The sequence below is a fragment of the Actinia tenebrosa genome, unplaced genomic scaffold (genome assembly GCF_029948245.1).
Source record: "Actinia tenebrosa isolate PJP-AT-01 unplaced genomic scaffold, QUT_ActTen_1.0 PGA_scaffold3__52_contigs__length_22856419, whole genome shotgun sequence".
In the NCBI taxonomy this organism is placed as follows: domain Eukaryota; kingdom Metazoa; phylum Cnidaria; class Anthozoa; order Actiniaria; family Actiniidae; genus Actinia; species Actinia tenebrosa.
Genome location: NW_028292580.1, coordinates 19415864 through 19442859, shown reverse-complemented (window position 1 = coordinate 19442859; position 26996 = coordinate 19415864). Strand labels below are relative to the sequence as shown.

Here is a 26996-nt window from a genome sequence, read left to right as displayed (position 1 = left end):
GGGGAATCCACCACAGGGTGCCCAAGAGGAAACTTGGATAAATAAAAATATCAGAACAAAGAAAACAAATTTATTAAAAGGATTTTTATTTCAATAAACTGCGCAAAATTTTAGCTTAAAAAATGGTATTTTCGGTCACAAATTTTTAGATAATTGAAAATTATGCTGGTTCCCAGTCTTCCTCGTTCATTGCCTCGTTCATTGACCTCCAAGATGGCGGAGACAGAGCAGGCCATTCCTGATCAGGTACCTTTAAATCTGAAACGAAACCATATTTTGCTCATTTGATTAAACATATTGTATGAACTTTTACTTTCTAATGTAAATTCTAAAGGAGATTTGAATCACGGACAAAGTAATCTGCCCTGCGTGCTTTCACGTACCAACTTTGAAACCGGGCTTACAAAAGAAAATAAAGATAGCTTTATTAAAGTTAAATTGCTTGACGATTTTAGCATAAGTTCTTTCTTTTTTTTAATTAAAGTTTTTATGTGCTTTATGTGTTTCATTTCCGATAATTGATTCCAAGACTTGTGAACTTGGGTTGGGGGAGCTAGGGGATGGGATGTTGGAGGTAAACTGCCATAAAGTTAGGAAAAGTAGAATTAAAAATAAAACTATTTAGCTTGTCATTACACAAAAAGAGGTATAAATGACATTGGTCAATGCAATACTTTGTGAAAACTTCAAATTCTATTGATAACCTTCAAATTTTATTGATACCCTGATTGAGACTCTTCCCAATTAAATGCTCAACCTTAACGGGTGCCAAAAGGCACATAATGCTGCTTACCATTTCCCATTTTCTAGTGACGATTCCCATTTTTTCTGTCAGGGATTCATTGATCATGCTACTCAGATCTACAAAGAGTTGTCCTCCATCCCCACCATCACTGGTGGAAGCCTTTACACCAAGAAGAATGGGAAAGATAATGAAGCCTTTGAATTTGTGGTAACATCAAAGTGGAGCCAGAGAGATTTAGAGAAGAAGGAGAAAAGAGTATTTCAAAGAAATCACATAGCTACTTTTTCTGGAGATTCAAGAAAATTGATTTCTGTTCAAGAACCATCTTTTCCTGTTGAATTACAAAATGTGTAGGTTGAAACTATACGTGCCTGTTGTCTTCAAAATTAATTCAATTCTGATAAAATGTTCCTCGCTCTGCTTTATTCCTTCCCTTCCTTCCTTCCTTTCTTCCTTCCTTTGAAGCCATTATCCCTTATCTTGCTCATCAGTTCTTCTCTCTTTCCTATATTTTCATTCACTGTTACTCTAGTTCCAAAACATATTCCATGAGTTTGATCTTGGGTAATGCTATTTTAGGCAATTGTCAAGTACTTCACCCTCAGGAAAATACCAGGCTATTATTAGAAAGATTCCTGCTACTAAGAAGGATGATGAAAAACAGTTCATTGAGGTGATGTGAAATATTTTGTGAAATCAGCTTCAGCTGTATTTTGAGTTGTGCATGTTAGTGCAGAGCCCATACATTAAATTAATGATGGATTATTTTTCCTCATGATAGATCTGGTCATGTAACAATATTATCAAGTCCATTGATATAAAGGCTGCTGATAAGCATGGGGATATCAATGAAGACTGTAAGCTTCTTAGGGTTTCCATTTTCCATTCATCCATCCGTTTGCCCATCCATCCATCATCCATCCATCCATCCATCCATCTGTCCATCTATCCATCTATCCATCCATTCATCCATCCATCCATCCATCCATCCATCCATCCATCCATCCATTCATCTATCTATCCGCCCATCCATCCGCCCATCCATCCATTCATCCATCCATCTATCTATCCGCCCATCCATCCATCCATCCATCCATCCATCCATCCATCCATCCATCCATCCATCCATTCATCTATCCTCTCATCTACCCACTCACCTACCAACCAATTAATCATTTTCTCCAAACATATGTTCTAAGCATTACATTTTACCCCACATTTTTCTTCAGCTCAATTTGGAAGCCTACAGTGGTCTCCATCAGAAAAATATCTTCTTTATGTGGCAGAGAAGAAGAAACCCAAAAAAGTGTCCTATTTTGACTCCAGCAAATCAGGTACACATTCAAGTTACTTCTTGTTATATATTATATTACTGGGAAGTCTCTCACCTCTGGAGTCTCAGGTTTGATTCCTTGACTTGGTAGCACATGCCAATAGAGTCTTTTCCTCCCTCCAGAAAACTAAACATTCTTAATCCCAATGCAATCTCTGAATTAGCTGTGCCCTGAGTTTGATCAGCCCAAAGGTTGTTTTAGGGTATCAATAAAAGCTTAATTTTGTTTACTGTTATGTGAAATGATTTGCTTTTATAGAGTTTTCCAGTGTGTTTCAAATCCAAATCCCTCATTATACTCATCGTTTGCTTTTGTTTTCCTATCCTTCGTCAGAAGAAAGCAGTGAAAAATCAAAACCAGAAACGGTAAGATTGGCTTATTCATAAAAAAGCCAAATTAAAGAGGTTTTGTATCTATTGAAAATTGGTATTTAAATATACTTATTCATCGTTGTGCAATGTTGTTTCTTATTTCAGACCATGTGTCATTCCCTAGAGTATCATATCTTTGTTTAACGGTTGCAAGTAAGAAGATAGTACATGAATATGGTTACAACTCAAACAAATAATCTTTTTCTCAAGAGAATGAGATGTGGTCTGAAATGGAACAAGATGACACCAAGACGAGTAAGGTCTATATGGGTGGCAACAACTGGCCCAGTGAATTGTTTACTTTCCGCGAGTGCATGTCCTATAGCAAGTCCTACATGTCTAGATACTGGTTGGATTCCTATTGATCCCACATGTGATCAATAGATTAATGCCATTTTCTCCCTTGACACAAGTGTTTTTTTCCATATTTTCCTTGAAAAAAAGGGCCCTAAATCAAAGTTTTATCTATTTGGTCACAGGGCTTCCAGTTCGACTATGAGAGTGACTGGGGAGAACTACTCGTCAAGAAGAGTCACCCTATCCTTACCGTTCTTGACATTCACAAAGGTGACATCAGCGTCATTGATGGCATTCCTGATGACTTATCTGTTGGCCAGGTTAAAATCCACTGTATTTATTAAATAAACACTAAGTTATACAATGGTTTCGAGTGACATACCATGGAATATCCCATAAAGCACTTGTTTTTTGAATTCTATTAATATGTCTAGGTACAAAAGCCTTCAGACTAGTGAGTATACATAAAAATACAAATAGAAAGTGGGATATTTCATGGTGTGCAGAGTACGAGAAAGCTTTGTGACACTAATTTTTTCTACGCATTAAAAATACATTACATTATATCACTAAGGGACTGATCCTAATTTATGGGGGAGTATATAGATTTCAAGTTTTAAAACAACACCAATTTGATGCGCCACTTTGTAAACCTGTATATTGTATAAACCTTTGTAAACCTGTAAATATTTGTGCACTTCCCCATAATTGCAGAAAGATAATGATTATGAGCAAGTAGTTGGTTCCAAAAAAATTATGTCATATTATAAAGCTTTCCTCCCCCCTCCCCCACTCCATTGTTGCTTCATAGCATCAATATTCAATTTTTAATTAATAGTAACATGTTTTATTGAGTAAAGTGTATTCTGGGTTTATTTTTAATGTTTTCATTTTTATTCCCTAATAAGGCCATTTGGAATCCAGGAGAAACAGGAGTGGTGTTTTCGGGGTGGAAGCATGAACCTTACAGACTAGGATTGATCTACTGCACAAACAGAAGGTATTTTGAATAATAACTCTATATAAAAACCTGCTAGGCCTTTTCATCCCTTTAACAAAGGTTAAGCAGTTTTTTTATAAACTTGCTCTTTTGAAGTCAAAGTATCTTTTCCATACTTTAGTGATTGCAATTAATAATATATACGAAATGCAATGTCATTTTATAGTTTGTTGCATTCTAGGTTTTGCCTAGATCTCTAGTATATAGAATGCTAGTTTTTACCCATACTTAACCACTATGCACTATGTTAATCATGCAGCTCAGAAAATACCTACGTTTAATTTAAGCTAACTTATTTTTGCATCTTTACAGGAGCGGGATTTTTCACATCTCCTTGGATGGAACCAATTTTGGTAAGCAAGGATGATTTTTGTAAAAAAATAAAAGTGAAAAAGTGTACAAAAAATAAAAAAGCCAGACTAACAGAAGAAAGAAGCTGCAAGGGTATAGGATAAAGAGGGCTTTTTTTCTGCTGTTGTGAAAGATTGCACACTATTCAAACTTTTATTACTGTCAAACATTCTCAGTAACCATGCATGCCAGGAACTTGTCATCAGACATTTTGAATTCATAATGTGACCAGCCTTTTCGGCATATAATAAAATCCTCCTCTAAAAATTGTGTCAATAATGTACTGTGTTAAAAATACTTATTTTCTGATGAAAAGTCTTTCCCCGATTAGTAGGGCACTTGTGCCCGGCTAGAAGATTAGAGACTTTAATAAAGTTATTATTATTATCATTAATTTGTCAGAGCAATTAAGCCTCCCAGACAATGCTGTTTTAAGTCCAAGGTTTAATCCACAAATGGATAAATTGGTAAGTTGGATTATATTGTATTCTTGTACAACCTACCATTTTCAGACCATGTGTCATTCCCTTGAGGATCATTCCTTTGTTTAAATGTTACCCATGAGCACAAACATGAATATGGGTATGACTAAAACAAGGAATATTATTCTTAAGGGAATGGCATGTGGTCTAAAGTCGGAAAACAATGGGCCTAAGTTAAAGAGGGCTATTACAAAATCCTTTGATTATAAAGTACTTTGCATTGCTTATTGTAGATTTATCTAGCAAGAAATACCAAAGGCGTACACGCCTGTTGTTTGAAGTTAATGGAGGTATGTGAACAATATGTGAGATCTGCAGTGCTTTTAATTGCTTTTATAGCTACATAGCTATATATAGCACCTTTAACTTTCCACTTCTTAGGGTGTGTCTCCCACCTCTCCACCCTTCAATACCCTGCCCTAACCTCTGCACACCCTCCATACCCTGCCTCTACCTCTTCACCCTCCAATACCCTGCCCTAACCTCTGCACACCCTCCATACCCTGCCTCTACCTCTCCACCCTCCAATACCCTGCCCTAACCTCTGCACACCCTTCATACCCTGCCTCCACCTCTCCACCCTCCAATACCCTGCCCTAACCTCTGCACACCCTCCATACCCTGCCTCCACCTCTCAACCCTCCAATACCCTGCCCTAACCTCTCCACACCCTTCATACCCTGCCTCCACCTCTCCACCCTCCAATACCCTGCCCTAACCTCTGCACACCCTTCATACCCTGCCTCCACCTCTCCACCCTCCAATACCCTGCCCCAACCTCTGCACACCCTCTATACCCTGCCGCACACATCTTCACCTTCCCAATACAGTACCCATCTCCCAACCTTACTATCTGTTTTCCCTTAAGATTTATCTCACTAATATGCATGTTTTATCTTGAAAGTTTGACTGGAAAGCAAGGACAACTGTAACAATAGTTGATATAGTGGATTACCCTAGAGGTAATGGCAAACAGATTCAAACTTAAACTTTTTCTTATCAATAAATACAAGAAAAAAGCAAAACATTTGGTTAAATATATGTTTTAGCTTGGCATAATGTTTTCCCATTTCAGACCATGTGTCATTCCTTTGTTTAATGGTTGTTCATGAGAAGACAATATGAATAAAGATATGATTCAATGTTTTTCCCTTCAGACCATGCCACTTATCATTCCCTTCTCATGAGTATCATTTCTCAAGGGAACAACACATGGTCTGAAATGAGAAAACATTACACAATTGCATAATCAATCATACACCAAGGCTTCATATATAAGTAGGTCTTATTTTGATTTGTCTCATCAGATGATGGTTTTGCGGGTATTTATTGTTCTGGATTACCAGAAAGATGCTGGAGTTTTGATGGAAAAAGAATTATTCTAGGGAGTTTTTGGGCCAGTTCTTTGGTGAGTAATGAGTGAGTAAAACTGTTTAGAGACTGTCTCTCAATGGCATTGTAACTTTTAATTAACAGTTAAGCCAATCAAAGAGTTAGGAATAGTACACCATATATCCAATCACACTTCTCGGATAAAGAAGGCATTTGAGAGTTACAATACATCTACCTTTAGAGGAAAAATATTTTAATCTTTTAGTATTTTGTTACAAAATTCTTCTTAGTTGTTGGTAATTGTTAGAAAATGCCATTAGGAACCCAAGAAGAAACGTTTTTTTTTCTGACTACAGAAAATTCTAGCTATTGACGTGGAATCAAAATCTGTCATGAATCTTACTAAAGGTAAGTTATTTTGTTTTGAAATTTACAGGACCACGACCCCACTAAAAATAGCCACTACCACAACAACTATCACTTCCACCACCACAACAGCAACCATTACCACAATAACATCAACCTTTACCACCAAATCCACTTCCTCTACCAAAACCGCCACTCAGCACCACACCCACAATCACCACTACTTGGATATTGCTTTACGTAGGAGTAATGGCTGGGGCTCAAGGGAAAGAGTACTGAGCTTGCTTAAACAACCTTTTTAACTGTTTTATTTTTATTTTTCAAAGAGGACGGCTGTTGGAACGTCCTTGATGTGCAGAAAGATCTCATTTTAGCATCGTTTTCTTCTCCATCATGTCCAAATCGTTTGGTTAGTATTATTCTTGGTTTGCAATCAATCCCAAGAGAGCACAATACAAAAGGGATGTCCGCCATGTTGGAAGATATAACAAAAGAATTCATTGAAAAATCTTTTGTCAAATTCTTCCAACATAGCGGCTATGACGTCTATTGCAAACGAAGAATTGTACACTTATAACACAACACATCTAAAACCTGGTACAAACTCTAGACACTTTTTCCCTTTTCAAACCACGTGTCATTACCTTGAGAATAAGATTCTTCGTCTTCTCAAGCATCGGATAACTAAAGCAGCAATACTCAAGGAAACAGAGGCCTTTCAAAATAATCTTGGATGCAAGGGCTAACGGGGAGGTACAAAAGTAATCGCGCACATTTTGTCGAGAAATAGCGTGATTTCTTTCGTATTATCATTTTACTTTCGCTTTCAAGATATCTTCGTGGAAAGGGTCTGTGATGAATTGTCTGACAGGGGGGTTTACTGCGTTCGTCTCTTTTTTTCATAAGTATGGCACCAAGATAACACAAGTTCCATTGTTTCTTTCTTTTTAGTTGATAAGGCCATTAACCTCATCAGGTGATGGTGCTGATTTGGATTGGACAGTTATTGGTAAGAATATAATAGTTTTGCGGTAGTGTACAGACTAAAAGACTTAAGAGAGGATGTCAGCAAAAATCGAACATACGCCGGCAACAGTCGAAAAATCGAATTTGCTCATATTTTAGTATTAGGAAGACCTTGATGCGATATAAACCGTGGTATACTTCATTTGCCAAAATATCGCTTTATTTCCGAGAAAAACGAGGAAAACCAATTTGTGCATAATTGACCCTCTGAGAGAGCCAAAATATCATCCAACTTCGAGTGCCTCGCGTGTCTTTGCAAAAATGTGTATGGACTTGATTGTTGAAAAACTTTTTTTAACATTGTCTTGGCTTTAAATCTGGGAAATGTTATTATTTTCCAATAAATTTATGTTGGCGAAAAATTTTTTATTACCAAGTTACTTTGACACGTCATCAAATATAAAGAACTTTCAAAAAATATTTAAACCATGTGCTATATAAAATAAAAGGTCGATATTTAGAAATTGAAAAGTTAAAATAATGTTCTAATCGTGAGTAAAGTGATTGTTTTGGGTATTTTGATCTGCGACGAGTAATAAGGGTTTAAAGTTGGAGAAAATTGCTCTACTTTACGAATACGTTTAATGGTGACTGTTCTAAAAATCGTTTATCAGCCAGCGATATACGGATTTTACTTTCATATTTTATTTTTTTAAAGCGTAATGATTGATAATGACTGTATATTAATATCCTTTATGGTCCAATAAAGCCTACTTCTAAAGAAGCTAGAACGTATGAGGATATTTTCAGGAGAATTCGTCTTTGTCAATACGAACGTGACATGTAAAGGTGTGACGCGGTAGCATCAAAGGCCACACCCACTTCTTTTAGAATGCCGCGCGTTCACGAACTTTGGGTAACGCAACGCTGTTGTTGTTAGTAAAAGCACTTGACTCTGAAAAAATGCTCCTTTATTGTGGATAATTTTAATTTTATTAATCCATCTTTTCAAACTATGTAGTTTTATAGTATTTCAAGCTAGTAGTTTGCATTTTTTAAAATATTTTGCTCTTTAAGGAAATATTTTAAATTTATTTGATCGTACCGAACGGCCGCTTTTTCTTCGAAATTTCTCCAATTTTAAATCTCCATTACTCGTCGCAGAACAAAATACCCAAAACAATCACTTTACTCACGATTAGAACATTGTTTTAACTTCTCAAATTCTAAATATCGACGATTTATTTTATATAGCACATGGTTTAAATATTTTTTGAAAGTTCTTTATATTTGATGACTTATCAAAGTAACTTGGTAATAAAAAATTTTTCGCCAACATAGATTTATTGGAAAATAATAAAATTTCACAGATTTAAAACCAAGACCATGTTAAAAAAAGTTTTTCAATACTCAAGTCCATACATATTTTTGTCAAGGCACGCGAGGCACTCGAAGTTGGATGATATTTTGGCTCTCTCAGAGGGTCAATTATGCACAAATTGGTTTTCCTCGTTTTTCTCGGAAATAAAGCCATATTTCTAAAAACGAAGTATACCACGATTTGTTTTGGCTATATGTCTACCTTATACTTGAATATAAGCGAAATCGATTTTTGACTGTTGCCAGAAAATTTCGATTTTGTTTGATTTTTGCTGACATCTACTCTTAAAGCTAGAGGTGACGCGATTTGATGCACGCACCTTTTCCAACTCGCGCGCACTGGTTGCATACGTGGGTAGTTCCTTGTTATAATACATTTAGGCGCACCTTTGAAGGATTTGAATCAAGATCCACTCTGCGGCTCTACCAGTAATAAACAATCACTACTGCGCATGCATATCTTAATTTAATACTTGCATTTGCGTTGTACGTGTGAACATTGCTTGCGTTTGCGTTTGCGTTTGCGTTGCTCGTGTGAACCAGGCTTAACTCGCGCGCACTTGTTGTAGATGTGGATAGTTCTTTGATATTATGTATTTTAGACGCACCTTTGCAGGATTATAATCAAATCTACTCTGCGGCTCCACCGCGGAGTACTGGCGCGTATTGGTTGCTGCAGGTTCAATGCTATTGTAATTTTTTTGTGGCGCACCTTTACAAAAGTATTTTAATGGTTTTTTTAGCAAACATGGAAGACCATCAAGACATTAAATGGGAAAATATTACTCTATCACCTGATGGAGACAAAACCAAAAGTTACGAAGCTGTACTCATTCAACCAACAAACCTAGAGAAGGACGTTCAACTAGTCGTACATCCACATGGTGGACCTCATTCTAATTATCCTTCAAACTACATGATTGAATTTGCTGGACTTTGCAAACTTGGATTCGCTGTCCTCTCAGGTATTTCTTTTCAGTATTGGAGTAAGAGAAAATAATAAAGTCAATAAAATTAAAGCCGGCCATTACCCCCAAGACATCTGTAGGTCTAGAAACCGAGGCGTCGTATGGACTTCAGATATGACGACAAAAGTTAAGGCCGATTTGCCCTTAATGTACGGATTACCGAGGATACTTTTTTAGCTCGAAGACATCAAGGGAGAGACTAACCGCCTCCTCCACCATACCTAAAGCTAATCCTTTATTTGCACTATTCGTAACGGACATTGATTTGAAGTGGGAAAAAATCAAGTCAATTATTTTCTCGGCTGTTTCGTATGAACTTTCGTGAACCAGGGGTACAATCGAAAAATTATGGGGGCTGGAAACAATGGGTGAAGCCTAGTTTAGATGTTCCAAGATACCCATCGGTAACACTGATATTAACTGGACAAAAAATTGAAAATGCTTTTATTTTGTAGTCAACTATAGGGGGTCTTTAGGGTTTGGTCAGAAGGTCCTCGAGTCTCTTTTGGGTAACGTTGGAACACAAGACGTTGGAGAAGTAAAGGTAGGAAAAAGACAGTATTGATAACGTGGATATGGATTGGTTTGTGATCGGACGTCACGTGTTACTGTTGATTTTGATTGGTTCTGATCATCATAAGAAGCCATTTGATAACTTGGATATTGATTGGTTTGATATTGGAAGCATGTGTTACTGTTGATTCTGATTGGTTTTGATAAGACGCCATTTGTTATCGTTCATTTCAATTGGTTCAGACTCTAAGCCAAGTGATAATTATTGATTTTGATTGGTTGTGATGTGAAGCCAATTCATATCGTTTATTTTGTAAGAACATGCGTAATAGGTAAATTACGAGCCTATATGAAACGACTGAAGAAGAGGGCCAATGGACATTTCACAACTTCATGTCGCGTAAAAAATGAGCCAGCTCAACTGGAAACCATGAGGTCGTTTCATACAAGGCTCGTAATTTACCTATTACGCATGTTCTTATATGATTTCCGAGCCCATCCCACACGGCTTACCGCCTCATCTCTCATGTACCACTTTTTCGTGGGATTCTATACCAGCTCACTAGATGCACCGTGATGACAAGGCCCAATACAGGCCGAAACAGCTGTCCACGATTTCTTGTTGGGCGTAGTCATAGGGGCCAGGACCCCCTTCGATCTTCGATAACGTAAAACGAAAGGCCGTTTTTTGGGGTTACGCGTTTCGTGTGCGCAAACAAAATGGCGCATCTTTTAATTTGAGCCCTCCCCTTCCGAAAATCCTGGCTTCGCCCCTGTAATAAATATCATAATCTTCTTTCATTTCTACAGTATGCATTGGACAAGGTTCTAGAGACAAGAAAGTTTGACAAGAAAAATGTGTTCGTCATGGGGGGATCCCATGGGGGATTTATAGCTTGTCATTTCATTGGCCAGTACCCGGTAAATAACACGTTTAAGATTACTAGAGTCGATGATTTCACTCATACACATTCCAGTGAACGACACTGACTAAAATGTAAAATCATTTCTTTCCAGGATTTTTTCAGTGCTGTCGCAATTCGCAATCCAGTTATTAACATAGTTTGTAAGTATTCAAGACCTATTTCATGAGTTTGAACCTAATTAAGTCGTGTAAGATTCATGAGAGATGAATACATTATCTCTTTGATTGACGTCGAATCCAGTAAAATGTTACAGGGCTCACTTCAGATAAATATAATTTTTTTCTCATAGATATTCATAACTAACTTTGCAAAAATATCGAAAACTAGTTCTATACTAACCAGATCTAATTTTTTACGGTAATTTTAGTTTGGTTCTTGCTGAAAAAGCGCACTTTTTGAAGCCGTTTCCTTGAAGCTCATGACTCGTTCAAACTTCATGCGAGATGAATAAATTATCTCTTTGATTGACGTCGAATCCAGTAAAATGTTACAGGACTCACTTCAGATAAATGTAATTTTTTCTCATAGATACTCATAACTAACTTTGCAAAAATATCGAAAACTAGTTTCATACTAACCAGGTCTAATTTTTCATGGCGTTTGTAGTTTGGTTTTTGTTGAAAAAGCGCACTTTTTGAAGGTCTTTGCCTGAAACTCATAAACTCGTTCAAACTTCATGCGAGATGAATAAATTCTCTTTGATTGACGTTCAATCCAGTAAAATGTTACAGGACTTTTTTTTCTCATAGATATTCATAACTAACTTTGCAAAAATATCGAAAACTAGTTTCATACCAACCAGGTCTAATGTTCTACGGTGTTTGTAGTTTGGTTTTTGTTGAAAAAGCGCACTTTTTGAAGGTCTTTGCTTGAAGCTCATGAACTCGTTCGTTCAAACTTCATGCGAGATGAATAAATTATCTCTTTGATTGACGTCGAATCCAGTAAAATGTTACAGGACTCACTTCAGATAAATATAATTTTTTTCTCATAGATATTCATAACTAACTTTGCAAAAATATCGAAAACTAGTTTCATTCCAACCAGGTCTAATTTTTTATGGCGTTTGTAGTTTGCTTTTTGTTGAAAAAAACGTACTTTTTGAAGGTCTTTGCCTGAAGCTCATAAACTCGGTCAAACTTCATGCGAGATGAATAAATTATCTCTTTGATTGACGTCGAATCCAGTAAAATGTTACAGGGCTCACTTCAGATAAATATAATTTTTTTCTCATAGATATTCATAACTAACTTTGCAAAAATATCGAAAACTAGTTTCATACTAACCAGGTCTAATTTTTTATGGAGTTTGTAGTTTGCTTTTTGTTGAAAAAGCGCACTTTTTGAAGGTCTTTGCTTGAAGCTCATGAACTCGTTCAAACTTCATGCGAGATGAATAAATTATCTTTGATTGACGTTCAATCCAGTAAAATGTTACAGGACTCACTTCAGAGAAATATTTTTTCCCCCGATAGATATTCATAACTGACTTTGCAAAAATATCGAAAACTAGTTTCATACCAACCAGGTCTAATTTTCTACGGTGTTTGTAGTTTGCTTTTTGTTGAAAAAGCGCACTTTTTGAAGGTCTTTGCTTGAAGCTCATGAACTCGTTCGAACTTCATGCGAGATGAATAAATTATCTCTTTGATTGACGTCGAATCCAGTAAAATGTTACAGGACTCACTTCAGATAAATATAATTTTTTTCTCATAGATATTCATAACTAACTTTGCAAAAATATCGAAAACTAGTTTCATACTAACCAGGTCTAATTTTTTATGGCGTTTGTAGTTTGCTTTTTGTTGAAAAAGCGCACTTTTTGAAGGTCTTTGCCTGAAGCTCATGAACTCGTTCAAACTTCATGCGAGATGAATAAATTCTCTCTTTGATTGACGTTCAATCCAGTAAAATGTTGCAAGACTCACTTCAGAGAAATAGATTTTTTTCTCATAGATATTCATAACTAACTTTGCCAAAATATCGAAAACTACATTTATAGTAACCAGATCTAATTTTTTATCGTGATTGTAGTTTAGTTTTTGTCGAGAAAGTGCACTTTTTGAAGCTCTTTGCTTGAAGCTCATTAACTCGTTCAATATCAAAAATATTAAAAATTAGTTTAATAGTAACGAGATCTAATGTTGCAGGATCCAAAGAAATTTGACAATTCTCTGCTTCTCCTTCCCTTTCCAATCCATTATGTTTAGTTATGTTGACATATTTTTCCACAGCCTTGATTGGAACTTCTGATATCCCAGATTGGTAAGCAATAGTCTTTGTTCAAATTTTACGAAACAGCAACTCACAAGCCTAGCAAATTTAAACTAAAGAATTTCTACCCTTTATGCAGGGGGTTTGAAGAGGCTGCTTGTGATTTTGATGACGATCTTCTAGCAGATGCAGAAACTTATGCTAAATTACTGTCTCACAGTCCTATTAGTCATGTAAAAAAGGTAGGTCTGTGTTGCTCTTATTTAAAGCAATGTGGTATAATAAAACTGGATGGTGTAGTTTTAAGGAAGTAACAGTATTTTTATGTCCTGTTCTCTTCTTATTCCTTCCTGTCTTCTTCCTATCTTTTGTTCTGTTAATCATTCGTCCTTTCATTCCTTCTTTTTTTAGCCCCCTATTCTTTCTTTCATTCCATATTGCTTTATTCCTTCTTTCTATGGTTGTTCTTTTTTCCTCACTTTTCTTTCTTTCTTCCGTTTTCATGATTTGTTTTAGATTGTCACCCCAACAATGTTGATGCTCGGTGAGGTTGATCTGCGAGTCCCACCCTCCCAAGGGAAAGAATTGTACCGTACACTCAAGGCTAGAGGAGTAGATGTCAGGTAAGATGCTCATCTAACATGCTAAATTCCAATTTGACCTGTGAATTAATTGCGGCAGATTACAATGCCGTGCCACGGTAATGTTCATCCTCATGAAAACTACTCCATACTTAACAACCACAGAATCCTTTACTGCTTATTCAAATTTTAAAAATTACTCTTGGTGTTGGTTTTTGTTTCAGGCTTCTGATTTATCCAGATAACAGTCATCCACTCAACAAAGTAGAAGCAGAAAGTGATGCATTCGTAAATATATCACGCTGGTTCAACAAACATCGAAACTGAACCAGCCAAATATGGAAGTAATTATCAATGTGATCACGTGACTGGTGATGGAGCCTCGTTTTCAAGTACTACTGCGATGGATTAATTAGTGAATTGGACCATAACTTCTCCCAACCCTAGTCCTATTTCAAAACTTTCTCAGTTTTTCTCTACTAAGATTTTCTCTATCCAAAAAATGGTAGGCAAAGCAGAAAACAGGAATCAAATAGAATGGTATTTTTATTTCATCCTTTTCCCACTCCTTTTTTTCACTCCCAAATTAGCTTCACTTGGCGACCCCATAATGATGTCCCAATCTGTGTGTAATAAGGGTAATTGGATCCTATGTTTTAGGCAAAATGATCTCAATATTCAAAAGAGCTGAAATTTTATCACCATGAATAAGAGCCTTAGTAACTTTGAGCTAAATTCATTTGATACTGATGTGATGATGATCACATGGACTTAGTACACGGCAAAAGGCATATCCTGATGTCTTTTGATTCCTTACATTTAGCAAATAAAACATCCAATTCCCCAAAAAATAACATTGAGCCTACTGGAGTGCAAATAATATACCTGTAAAATAGTTAAGATGAAATAGGAGATAGTTAGCGCTATTAGACAAAACATAGGAATTCAGTGAGGCATGACAAGCTAGGGCACGGGCGTTTACTAGAGTAACAACTCAGTACGCAAATGAATAGATACGAAAATGCGAACATGTCAAATTATACGAAGGAAAAGCAACAAAAAAATATTGTTTCAGTTTTTGTAAGTGTGTTTAAAAAGATTTTAAAATGCGCACCCTTGTGTAGCACACGTGCACTAGTTTGCCCGTCAGGGTTTGCCTATTTTAACTAATTAGACTTAGGCAACCAAAGGTTAGTAATTAGTTAGCTAGCTATCTCTTTCACGGGTATATTATTTGCACTCTATTAAAAATTTTTTTAAATGACAATAAAAATCATGAACAAAATACTTTAGGGATCTTTTACAATATTAAAATTATTTAAATAATGAAAATGTATTTTGAATACCTGCATTCAAAGGATGTCTTTCTAAATTAAAATTAAAATTATATAAAGTTTTAAAATTGCTTGAGCATTAATAAGTTAGAAGTGAGTAGTTGATATATGCAATAGCTAGCTATAGGACATCCTGAGCAAATCTGTACAATTTACACAGTATTGTACTTCAAATGCTTGGAAAATATTTCAATATACACAAATACTCTTGTGTGCCTTTGGCAGCATTCATTTTTTAGAAAGGGGGGGGGGGGGGGGGGGCGCAATGGAATTCACATGGACTCTCACAGAAAAATAAACAACCTTTCCTCTATTCAAAGGAGTATATATCGTGATGCTAACTATTGCTTGTATTCAGTCTTCTTTGGTGACAGAGCTTTGGATTAAATGAAAATACTGATGTCCCTACCTTCTATTGGCTGTGTAATAACACAATGGCTTTTTTCCCCTTAATTCCTCCAGCTTTCCTCTCTTCTAAAAAATCAAGTAGTTTTTAGTCAAATATATGAAGCCTCTCCTCGTAATATGTAAAAATCAGGAATAGATACTAGAAAATATGTGTTGAAAGCAATCTCCTGCATTTTTTATGGGCAATGGATAGGCAGATATAGGTCTGTAAGCTAAAGTTATAAAAAGCCATAACCCCTCCACAGTTTCTAAATAAGCAGGATCATTTGTGGATTAGTCATTAGCAGTCACTAGTCATTAACCATTCCAAGGTTGGGAATAAAACTGGGTCCAGTTGGTATTGCAGTGCATTGTGGGACTGTTTTAGGGGACGAAATAGACACCATCTTGGAAATAAGTTCTCTAAAACAGAGACCACTGCAATACCAGCATGACCAAGTTTTCCTTCTAACTTTGGAATGGCTAATCCTCACCCAACAGAGCCAAATGAGCCTGCATATCTGCATATGTTATTTTATGTTCACAAGAACCAAACCTTTGGAACAGAAATCTAGTGATCCTCTGGTCTGTGCCAGGGCTGTTCTTCTGCGGCAGCTAAGTTCTGGTCCTGGTCCTGGGTGAGGTTACTGTATGCTTCTTGAGAATGCAAGTGGACACGTTTGAGTCTGCGTACTAACTCTTCCTCTTCTTCATCTGGAAGTATGAAGTCACACCCTCTGTATGCCTTGTGTTTGACGCAGTACTGAATAAGTCTGGATGTGAAAAATGAATGTTGGTCATCTTCAATGAGAGGCCTTTATATTTATATTGTTTCTGCAACCATTGCTCATTACAACTGCATCTTCTGGGTACAAGTTGATATCTGCCTGTCATACTAAACTCTTGCCACTGATGGGAAAACCCCCCCATTTTGTAGCCCAAACGAATGAGTTGTCAAATGCATTGACATCGATAAATATTTTGGGATTGCCGCTCAAAGAGCCTCGATTCCTAAATTTTCAAATGCATTGACATCGATAAATATTTTGGGATTGCCCCTCAAAGAGCCTCGATTCCTAAATTTTTAGAAAGAGTAGCACTACCCTCATTGAAACAATGCTCTGCATCCTTTTGCATGCTATTCCCAGTTGGTTACTGGATTAATGAATCAGAAAGAGCTCAACATTTTGTGAGCAAAACCGATTGGAATCTCTACAAATTGTTAAATGTAGAGAATTATATTACACTGTGATACTAGGGCAAATACCATATAGATTTTTTTCTCTCTCTCAGCTTGTTTTCCTGCACAACAGGACTTTTTGTCTTTGCCTCTCACTTCTCTTGAAGGCCTTAGTGCCTGACCCTCAGCGCACAACTCTGTTGAGTTAGCAATTATCTCCAAGTGAGTTAATGTAATTTAGGGAGTCTGACTAAGTGTAAAGTCTACAGATACCACTGCACTCACAGTCATTTGGTGTCTATGTTTTACTTACCTTCCCCAGTGACTGTCCTTACACAGTATATAGGGATTCCCAACCACTATTAGCAAAGCCTGTGCCCTGGTGATGGCTACATTAAAACGCTGCAAGCAAAAAAAAAAAAAGAAAATCAAAAAGTCTAGGTTGGTGACCACTATGAGTCCTTGCCATTTACCCTTTAAAAAGGACCAACAATTTTGAAACAACCATACCAGGTTGGTAACTGCAATAAGTCCCCTTCAAAGTCTTGGGGGATTTTGGTGGAAAAAGAGGCTCTGGTGTTCCCGCCAAAATGTGAATTAAGCAGAAACAGAAATATTCCAGAGATTCCAGGTTTCAAGGATTTTTTGTGGGAAATAATGGCTCTGGTGTTCTTGCCAAAAATGTAAATCAACAGAAAACAGCTGAAGTAACCTTTTTTAATCCCTTTTATGTGGCAACCTTAGCACAAACCTTGGGATTTTTCAGGAATCCAAGCCTAAACCGTGCATCCACTTGCAAGTATTCTTGAGAACTTCTCACGGTGGAAATAATGATAACTCGACGCTCCTGGCCTTGAAACTCTTCCACAGACCCTACCTTGGCATCATGGATGTTCTCGTGGGATAAGAGCTGTCGTATCTTAGAAACCTGTAAACAGAACATATGAAGTAAAGGTGAGATGATGACTATTGTACAGGAATACAATACTTTTATCGGAATTGTGAATCAATCTTCCTGCTTTGGCTGACCCCATCTAGTTGGTTTAGTAACACTGGGTGCTTAAATAATGAGAATGTTTTATGCTTCTTCTCTACCTGTATTTTAACTATTTAAATAGTAAGCCAGTTTATTATAGATTACAGTTATTGTTGTGTAACAATGGAACTCACATGGCATACAGGCAGCGATACGCTTTTATGATTCACGTTGCTATGGGCAACAGCTTTGGTGACGTGAAACAGCCTCGTGGATCAGTTGCTTCATGTCATTGACCAGCTAGGATCTTGGGGATTTAAGTTAATTCTGTGGGACTTTGAAAGCTTAAAGTAACAAAATATATGCTTTGGTGTGACTGTGACCATGAAGTGAAAAAGATAACATCACTGACATATTTCGACCATATGGTCATGAGACTGTACATAAGCACTCTGGTTGAATAAACAGTAATTTTGCATTCTGTGGTGATTGGTTCAGAGCACATCATCCTTAAGCCACAAGGCTGTCAAACATTTCGTAGCAATGTTAAATTTTGAAGTTGCGGGAAAGAAGAAGGGATTATTTCAATCTATTCATGCGTCTACCTGTTTTCTGTATGGCGATATGATCCCAATGTCTTTGGTCAAGATGTTAACTCCTCTACTATCTCTAAGGTCCTTCACACATTTGACGACAGTAACAGCTTCCTCAGGGTTGAAGAATGATGGACTGTTCTCTTCCCTCATGTCACGACCTTTGACACCATGGAAGATGATGGGGAAATCTTTGGTTGGCAATTTACTCCACTGACACAGAGAATTTCTCTTGAGTTCATCTGCACATGCTTCCAGTTCATCGTCGTAAAACATCTCATTGGGTAACTATAAACAAAAGACTCACTTTTAATTACAAAATGTCATCATTTTACGACCAGTACCAGCATGTTTTGTGATTTTTTTCTTATACAAATTTGTATTCCTGATTAAGAATAGTAAGACAATTGGTGCAAATTAACTATGATATGGTAGATAATAGATTATCATAGATCATCATATCTTACATCCTCTTTTTCATTATCATCGTGCAACATCATCACTATCATCATGGACATTTCATCATCATGATTGCACATCATTATCATGCATCATTATCATCATACATCATGCATAATATAACCATCCTGCAACATCATCATCATGAGTTTTCATCATCATCATACATCATCATCATGTGTCATCATGTCCTGCACCATCATCATCCTGTATCATCATCATCATGTTATGGGCATCTCATTATTATTATTGTACATCATCATCATATAAACAACATCATACATCATCATCATGCATCATCATCTTGTGCCATCATCATGCCTCATCATGGTTATACGTCACCATCAACATCATGGGCACCTCATCATCATTGTACATCGTCATCATATAATCAACATCATCATGCATCATCATCTTGTGCCATCATCATCATACATCATCATCATGCATCATCATCTTGTGCCATCATCATCATACATCATCATCATGCATCATCATCTTGTGCCATCATCATCATACATCATCATCATAATCACATGCTTTCAATGAAAATGTTTGAATACAGTTTGACCCACCAACCTCTAATATAGCTGGATGTGACCGGTAGTTCTTCAGCAGTTTAGTAAGAAGTAACGGATTGTATTCACCAAGCTCATCTTCTTCATCATCCTCATCAAGGATGCGACCATAATAAGGAGTCTTGGTCATGATTCTTTCCAGGAGTGAAACACCCAAGCCATACTAGCAGAAGAAAGAAAGAGCAATGTGGCAATCTTGTTTTGGAACAACTTTGAATACAACTCAATGTTTTCCCATTTCAGACCATGTGTCATTCTCTTGAGTATCATTTCTTTGCCTAACGGTTGAGTATGAGAAGACACACGAATATGGATACAATTCAATGTTTTTCTATAATCCTATGTCATTCCCTTAATTAAGTATCATTTCTTTGTTTAACAGTTGCACAAGAAACGAAACATGAATATGGATGCAACTCGAACAAAGAATTTTATCCTAAAGAGAATGACACATGGTACTAGTTATAATTACCTTGACAGCTATAGGAGACCTCAGTACAGGTCCAAGCTGCTGTGGATCACCTGCAAGGACAACCTGTCCCCCTCCTGGATTCCTAGGGTTGATTAAACCAGCCAGGGGGACCAAGCACTCTGGCTCAAGGCTATGCCCTGCCTCATCAATGAAGACATGGGTAAAATGTTTGTCTGTGATTCCCGCCGAAACAAGTCTGTGAAGAAAATGTAAAGAAGAAAGTATTAATATGATAAAGGCAAGTTGTAGTGGGGCTGAAGAAACCCAACTATAAAATTCTGAGCATTGCCCATAAAGTAAATCAGTAAAAAAATAATGACCTCAAAGGTGTTTGCATTCAAAGATGTATGTACAATGTCTGGGATGATCTAAGTCAGGGCACGGCTATCTCAGAAATTGAATTGGGATTTAGCATGTTACCTGACATAACAAATGGTAAAAAGCATCTTGGAATGAAACTTTGCTGCAAGTTTCCTCTTCAAAACCTAAGAAGCTAATATAAATTCCAATTCAATCTGTCAGTCAGTTAGCCATGCCCTGCCTTAGATCAGCTCAGAGGTTGTGTTCTAACCTTCCAGAAGTAATGAGTGTACAGACTACAAGCCTCTTTGACATAATGTCTTCTACTGATGGAAAGAAGAACTCCTTGTCCTCAATGCAGCAAAATGGCTGCAAGGACAAAATGAGAAAAAATAAAGCAATTAGAAGGGTACATATGAGCGAATGGTTTTAATTAATTACGCTGTGAAAAAACATAATCAAATGGAAAAGTTTTTGAGAAAAATAACTGTTGCATATATATCAGATTGTGAACAACATTGGCTGGTTGGATAGTTGGTCAGGGTGTTGTAGATGGATGTAGTTGTGGATGAACACTTCTTTCAAGACCCGGGGGGTACTCCCCTATACTCGCTATAGGGGTATTTGCCGCCAAACAGGGTATGGTTTTCTGGAACAGGGAATATAAAATCGTACTTGCTCTGGGACAGGGTATATGAAATCATGCTCTCTCCTCTCTGGGACAGGGTATCCATTTTCGCAATACCGGAACAGGTTATGATTTTCATCGATCTTGCTCTGGAACAGGGAATGAATTTCAGCGATTTTACTCTGGAACAGAGTCAGGGATCAGTGGGCTCAGCAGCACATCCCTACCCTAAACAGGCAAGAGTACCCCCCGGGTTTCAAGACTCTTCTAAGATGACCACAACCTACATCATACTAAACACTTTGGTCTAAACATTGCAATAGAAGGGCACTTTGCATGGCATGCATTAACACTTGTGGGAACGATTCCATTTGCAATGAATGCTAACAAAATTGGAAGGATCACCCTACTAAATCTCAGATTAATGGGAAAATTCCCTCCCATTTCCACTATGATGATGCATGATGATGATGATAATGATGGTTACAAACTATGGTATTTGTGGAAAGTGCCCCTCAAAGTAAGGAGTAAGCAATGAGAATATACTGGAGAGGTGTACATGTACCTTGATAGATTCTGGTAGAGTTGACTGTGAACGTCCATATGCATTAAGCCGGAGCATCTGTGCTTTTGGGACAACATTGTGTTCAATAACACGTTCAAGGATTAGATCTGCTGCACTGTTGGATGGTGCACAGGCCAGAACATGGCTGTTTTTAAATAACTTCAGCACCTACAAACAAAACAGCAGATTTCATCATTCAGTGGGAATCGATCTATGCTGCAAATTCCTGGGCCATACTGTACTCGTACCATATCTTATAGCCGTAACTATGCAATTTGGTATGAAGAATTTTTTGGAAGACAATGGGAAGACCATTTCAATGTTACATGTCTTACTGTGAACTTGCTGTAAGTCAATACCATATGTTTTTCACTCATCAAGTGATAACCATTCATGATATGGAAATTTCAAGCTTGGTCTGCTGTTTAATGGTATTAGCACTACTATTACTGTTGGTCCATGTTTTACTATAATGTATGACTCTGTAAACATAGTCTGATATACATTAGTTACCTGTTTAATTGCTTCAACTACTGTCACTGTCTTTCCAGTGCCTGGTGGACCAAAGATAAGGTATGGAGCAGGTCGTGATGTACCAAGCACTATATTGGTAACTGCCTGGAATTGTTCTGGGTTTTTTTCCAGCTTAGCATTGAAAAGCCTGTGGGTAAAAAACATGGCATTGGAACCCATTTTTAGGACGTTGGACACTGATTGACTAAATAGAGGTTGCTTGCTTTAATAGACCCCTTGGGAAATAAATAATTTTGATATTGGAGACTAATCGGTGTCATTTCATTTTACATCAACTCCAAAACACTGGAAAAGCTAGGGCCTGAAATTGCATGGAAACTATCTAAGAAAGTATAAGTTTTATGAAAAAGTATAATTATTTTTTTGAAAAAAGTGAAAAAGTGCGAAGAATCTGAGGAATTTCTGTAAGTCATGGGAAATTGTAAACAATCTTAATTTCAGACTTCATATCACTATTAATCAATCACACTCAATTTTAAATAAGGACTATAATTTGACAGTTCTATTTATAACTTACTTTTTCACCACTTGTACAGGACAAACACGTTCTAAATGTTGCCCCTCTTCTTTATTTAGAGCCAAGACTTGATCAAACTCAACGACATCAGAATGCAGTTGCAGAGAACGATGCATTATCTTGAGGGGCGTCCTTCCAAAGGTGAACCTCACTTGGACTTTCATTCCCTTGATGTATTTCTTATGGAAACTGAAATTATATTACATCAGATGAATGCATTAATACAGGCACTCCCAAAATGCTAGATGATTATTAGATTAGCCCCTATTTTTCACAAGAATGAAATCTTAGTTTGTCTTAGTTTGAATTCCATGGATAAAAATTCTAGCCCCCCCCCCCCCCCCTAACATGTGATGCCTAGCTCCTCAGTAATCAAGCATGAGACCCCAGAGATAAAAAGAACCTACACTGTAGAGAAAATCCTCAAATCAAGGGAGAGAGAGACAAAACAAACTCTTCTCATGTGCGATGGCAAGTCCAGTAATAATTGTATTCACCCTTTTCCATACAACGGTTCACTGGTCAAACACAAAGCATTCAGTCGAGGTTGCAAGGTTCAAATTTGAATAATCCTTTGAAAGTACCTTGGCACCTGCCTTGAGCACTTTGTGTTTGATGAAAAACGTATGAAAAATGGTTAATTGAGCCTGAGACTCCAGAGGTGAGTGCACTAATGTTATTGCTATTGCTCCTTGATTCTCCAAGTTGTTACATTATATAACTTACCTCTGATGGAATTTAAGTTTCACGTCATTCAGCTCCACATGATGCACAAATCCCTGATATTCTTTGTCCTCTGCAACACCATCCTTGTCTTGTATCCTTACGTAAAGATGATCTCCTTTGATGACGGATGGACGGTTTTCAGCAAGACCAGGAACCTGAAATGAAGGAAGGAATACAAATGTAGAACTTGCAGTCAATTCTGGTAAGGGGCCAGCATCAATATCTGGTTAACCTGATGATAGTATTATGTACTGTACTCAATGCACTTATTAGCTTTACTGACTGCTGTACTCTGTAAATGACTTAAGGAAAATTATAATTATGATTACATATTCATAGCTTTCCCATATACCTTCTCTGAGTTCAATATTATAGGATGCATTGAGTTTAGCTTGGGTATAAACAACAACATATTAGTTAAAAGGCATGACTAACAAAAAATGTTTGTACGGAAGCTACACAGTGCAATGTTTGTTAATTCAGCTCATAAAGGTCCATGAAAAGGAGTGAAATTTCTTCAAGGTATGTAGAGAACACATTCAAGACCTTTCTTTGGAGCTGCCTGGAATGGAGTGTATTATGCATCAATAGGGATGTATTTTTGTTGAGTGTTGAATTTAAATATATATATATATTTTTTGCATGTATATATACCAACCTTGAGAACCAGAAATGGGCCATCTCGGGTCATTGTTGCATTGTGCTTATCATAGTGATGAATATCAACCTCCATCTGCATTTCTTCAATGTGCAACAGAGCTGCAAATCTTTCTCGGTAGTTCCTTGATGACAACTCTGCTTGGAGAAGCTCCTCAAGGTGACTGTTTGGATTGCCTTTGTTTAGGCTGACTCTCAATTCAAAGGGGATTCGGTACTGATTAAGACGAACCTTGTATACTAGCCTGCTTTCATGTCTGGTTATAAAACAAAATAATATGATAAATGATAACCTTGATAAAGATAATGATGACCATTATGATAAGAGTTGAATTGGTGTAGGTGATGAATATTCAATGGATAGGACTGTGGTGAAATAATGATAGATGTGTTGATAATCACAGTGAATGAGCGCGACTAAGCGAACGCTGTAAAGAAAGACCTGAAAAAATGATTTCAGGCTTCAACAGGAATCAAACCCATGACCTCCGCGATGCCGGTGCGATGGTGTAGGTGATGATGATGACAGTGTTGTTGATGATGATGTTGAATGGTGATGGTGATGTTAATGTTTGTAATGACGATGATAATGATGGTGGTGGTGGTTATGGCTGGCCATGATGCATATGATGAAGATTTTGGTGATGATAATGATGATGGTGGAGGTGAATGGTGGTGGTGATGATGATGCTAGTCATTCTGGCTGGTGGTGATGTTGTTGTTGGTAGTGATGGCATGATGATGGTAGAACTGTATGCTTCCAACTCATGCAAAAATCACTTTACTTTGCAATTTATGAATCTTTTTTTTTTAAACTTGCCAACACTTACGTATCTGGAGGTACCCCAGCAATGACATCAACCTTTGGATCATAAATCTTTGCAAGAGGAGAAGGATGATGATATTCTGCTGTTGGCAGAATACTCCTAACAGCTTCATCTGTTGCTTGTCCGACCAAGAATCGTGCGACATGGAAAACCTTTGTTTCAGGCCCTTCTTCTTCAAACTCAAATACTATTGGTAGTTTAAAATTTCCCAGGCTTAACGGCTTGAAGAGTGCAGATATGCGATATTGCTTCAAGCTATTTATTTTAAGAACCTTGAATGTTTCACTGTTCATTTCAGTTACACGATGCTTGTCTTCTAAGATAAATTCTGAAACTTTGTCGAGAGCAGCAAATCTTTTCAACTTAACTGGAGTGGCCCCTGTATTTTTGATTGTGATTTCGAGGACTTCAGAGCTGCCATTAACTGGAAACTCTCCAAAGTCAATCACTCCATGCGAGATGTCAAGGTCTGAGTATATTCGAACATTTTTCTTGTCTTCAGTGAGAATGTCCCTGAAAAAAATATTTTTGAAATGATAATTGCAACATGTCTTAAATTGTAAGACATGTCCCCAAGGATTAATTCACTTGAAGTCCGCTGACAGTAAAAGTGCAAGTCGTACAGACCAATCTTGGGTATGGGTATAAAGTGAATCAATACTTGTAACTTATGGGACATGTCTTGCAATTTTGTTTTGCTGCCAGTGGACTTCATTACCAATCTAGCCATTTTAGCTCCTGAAGGATGGGATGGGAGGGGGTGGAATAGGATAGAATGGGAGCGTGTGTGTATGGGGGGGGGGGAGTGTGGGGAAGGGGGAGGGTGGGAGACCAACTATACTGTCTCAATAGAATCAAACTTACTTATTCTTCAGAAAAACCTTCTTGAGGTCTTCAACAAAGCTTTGGTTTCTTGGAACTTCCTTATCATTGACATCTTTCCTCTTTTGCCCACTTTGACGGTTTTTACGTCTTTGGACATACGTCTGATCGACTGCAATAACCATCTTCTTGCCTCTTCTCTCATAGTATAATATTGAATCAGGCTCACTGCCTTTCGTTAGCCTCTTCATCCTCTTTAAATGATATAAAATTGAAGAAAAAGCAACAGTCGGTCCAGAAGGAATTAGCCCTTTCTTGAACTCGTCGTAATAAATATTTCTTAGCTCCTGTTTTGAGTCTGGTTTCAGATTTTTCGAGCGTAGAAATTTCCAAAAATCTTTGGTTATTGCTATCTGTTGTTGAGTGTTTGCTCGAGGCATCTTGATGCAGGATGAGGAAAAAGTAATGAAACCAAAATCTGTAGCTTAAGAATACTAAAAAAAACTGGAAAAAAGGAAAGCTCAGATGAAGAATTGTGATGACCTCATTTCCAAAATGCTTTGGTGCCACGCGCTCAGACCGGAAAACTTGACCTATTTTTTAGACTACAGCAAAAGAACTGCAGTATTTTTGGAATTAAAAAAGATCGATCCATTCAAACCAGATCTGATCAGCTTAAAAGTCTAAAGTCTTAACTAAAAATCCATGGACTATGTTCAAAAAACAGTGGATTAAAATATTCATCCTCACCCCTCCCTGGGATAGTAATAGATTTGTATTATCAGAACTCTAGACCACAGGAAACCCAATAATATTTCTTATTCAGTTGAAATATTTTTGGGTTCACAAAAAGAAGGTTCTTCCGTTTTGATGGCAGTTAAAGAAGGTCGATCCAGTCAAGTCAATTCTGATAAGGTTTCAAATATTTTTTTACCCAAAACACTTAGTCAAACGTATGACAACTTCATACCACAGTGGCCCCGTCATTAATTATGTTTTTGAAATTATTTTTTTGCAAAAGAGTCTTAGGAAAAGTATTAAACGTTAAAATGATATCCTAGACATCGATATCCTATAGACAATAAAAAAATTTAATATTTATTATATTGCAACTATTCAACGCCACTTTACACCACAGGAAGCCCAGTTATATATTTCATTTTCTTCTCTTTTTCCTTTTTTTTTTTAATTTTTTTGCAAAAAACATTAATTGTTAAACATGATATCTTATAACTAAATATTGTATATTTATAATTAAAAAATTCTTTTAAAAAATGTAAAATTATTTAGATATTTAGAGGCTGACGGGAAAATAGGAAGGCAAAGGTTCATGGGGGTTGTTGTTCTTCCTGCTTGCCAAGATGGCGCAGTCCTTATCGACAGAAGAGTTTTGTCGAATGCAGGTACTTAAAAACACTTATCATAGAACTAAAACAACGGCTAATACGAACAAATATGAAATACTCTTTCTATTTGCATGAATACAGGAGCAGTTGATAGAGTTGAGGACGCTGAATTATGAGCTTGAAGGACAAAAAGAACGACACTTAGCAGGTCAGTCAGTGTCACTTTACTCATAAAAATAGTGACTTTAATTGACTCTTTATGCTCTCCTG

At 37.0% G+C, this 26996-nt stretch overlaps 3 protein-coding genes across 5 annotated transcripts in view; 2 read left to right on the top strand and 1 right to left on the bottom strand.

The window, feature by feature from the left end:
- Positions 1–199: 199 nt before the first annotated feature.
- On the top strand, positions 200–15472 carry LOC116301430 (acylamino-acid-releasing enzyme). Of its 2 annotated transcripts, none has more exons than XM_031710484.2 (24): positions 200–246; positions 836–1095; positions 1325–1418; positions 1527–1602; positions 1975–2079; positions 2416–2444; positions 2930–3067; positions 3656–3747; positions 4060–4100; positions 4501–4565; positions 4814–4870; positions 5485–5542; positions 5888–5988; positions 6269–6320; positions 6605–6687; positions 7230–7287; positions 9368–9589; positions 10048–10136; positions 10916–11026; positions 11123–11171; positions 13265–13295; positions 13384–13486; positions 13761–13867; positions 14050–15472. In XM_031710484.2, the coding sequence occupies exons 1-24, from the start codon at positions 214–216 to the stop codon at positions 14150–14152; spliced, it is 2157 nt and encodes a 718-aa protein (XP_031566344.1). In that variant the 5' UTR covers positions 200–213; the 3' UTR covers positions 14153–15472. The 2 variants fall into 2 exon arrangements, with proteins under 2 accessions (XP_031566344.1, XP_031566343.1); XM_031710483.2 differs by having other exon boundaries at positions 2413–2444.
- LOC116301428 (RNA helicase MOV-10) lies at positions 15416–26130 on the bottom strand. Of its 2 annotated transcripts, XM_031710480.2 has the most exons (15): positions 25423–26130; positions 24562–25071; positions 23733–23988; positions 23075–23229; positions 22349–22537; positions 21811–21958; positions 21298–21465; positions 20376–20473; positions 19805–20000; positions 19334–19495; positions 18308–18583; positions 17478–17654; positions 17040–17128; positions 16103–16319; positions 15416–15633 (listed from the first exon to the last, which is right to left on the bottom strand). In XM_031710480.2, exons 1-14 carry the CDS (start codon positions 25818–25820, stop codon positions 16118–16120), a joined length of 3024 nt encoding a protein of 1007 aa, XP_031566340.1. In that variant the 5' UTR covers positions 25821–26130; the 3' UTR covers positions 15416–15633; positions 16103–16117. The 2 variants fall into 2 exon arrangements, 1 of the variants encoding a protein (XP_031566340.1); XR_004197731.2 differs by lacking the exons at positions 15416–15633; positions 16103–16319; positions 17040–17128 and adding an exon at positions 17897–18046 and having other exon boundaries at positions 17516–17654.
- LOC116301429 (GRIP1-associated protein 1) overlaps positions 24893–26996 on the top strand; it is a 16962-nt gene continuing 14858 nt past the window's right edge. Inside the window, exons 1-3 of the mRNA XM_031710482.2 lie at positions 24893–25025; positions 26671–26783; positions 26868–26934. Of these exons, the coding sequence (XP_031566342.2) occupies positions 26742–26783; positions 26868–26934 (109 nt within the window). The 5' untranslated portion in view covers positions 24893–25025; positions 26671–26741. The remainder of the gene's footprint in view (positions 25026–26670; positions 26784–26867; positions 26935–26996) is intronic.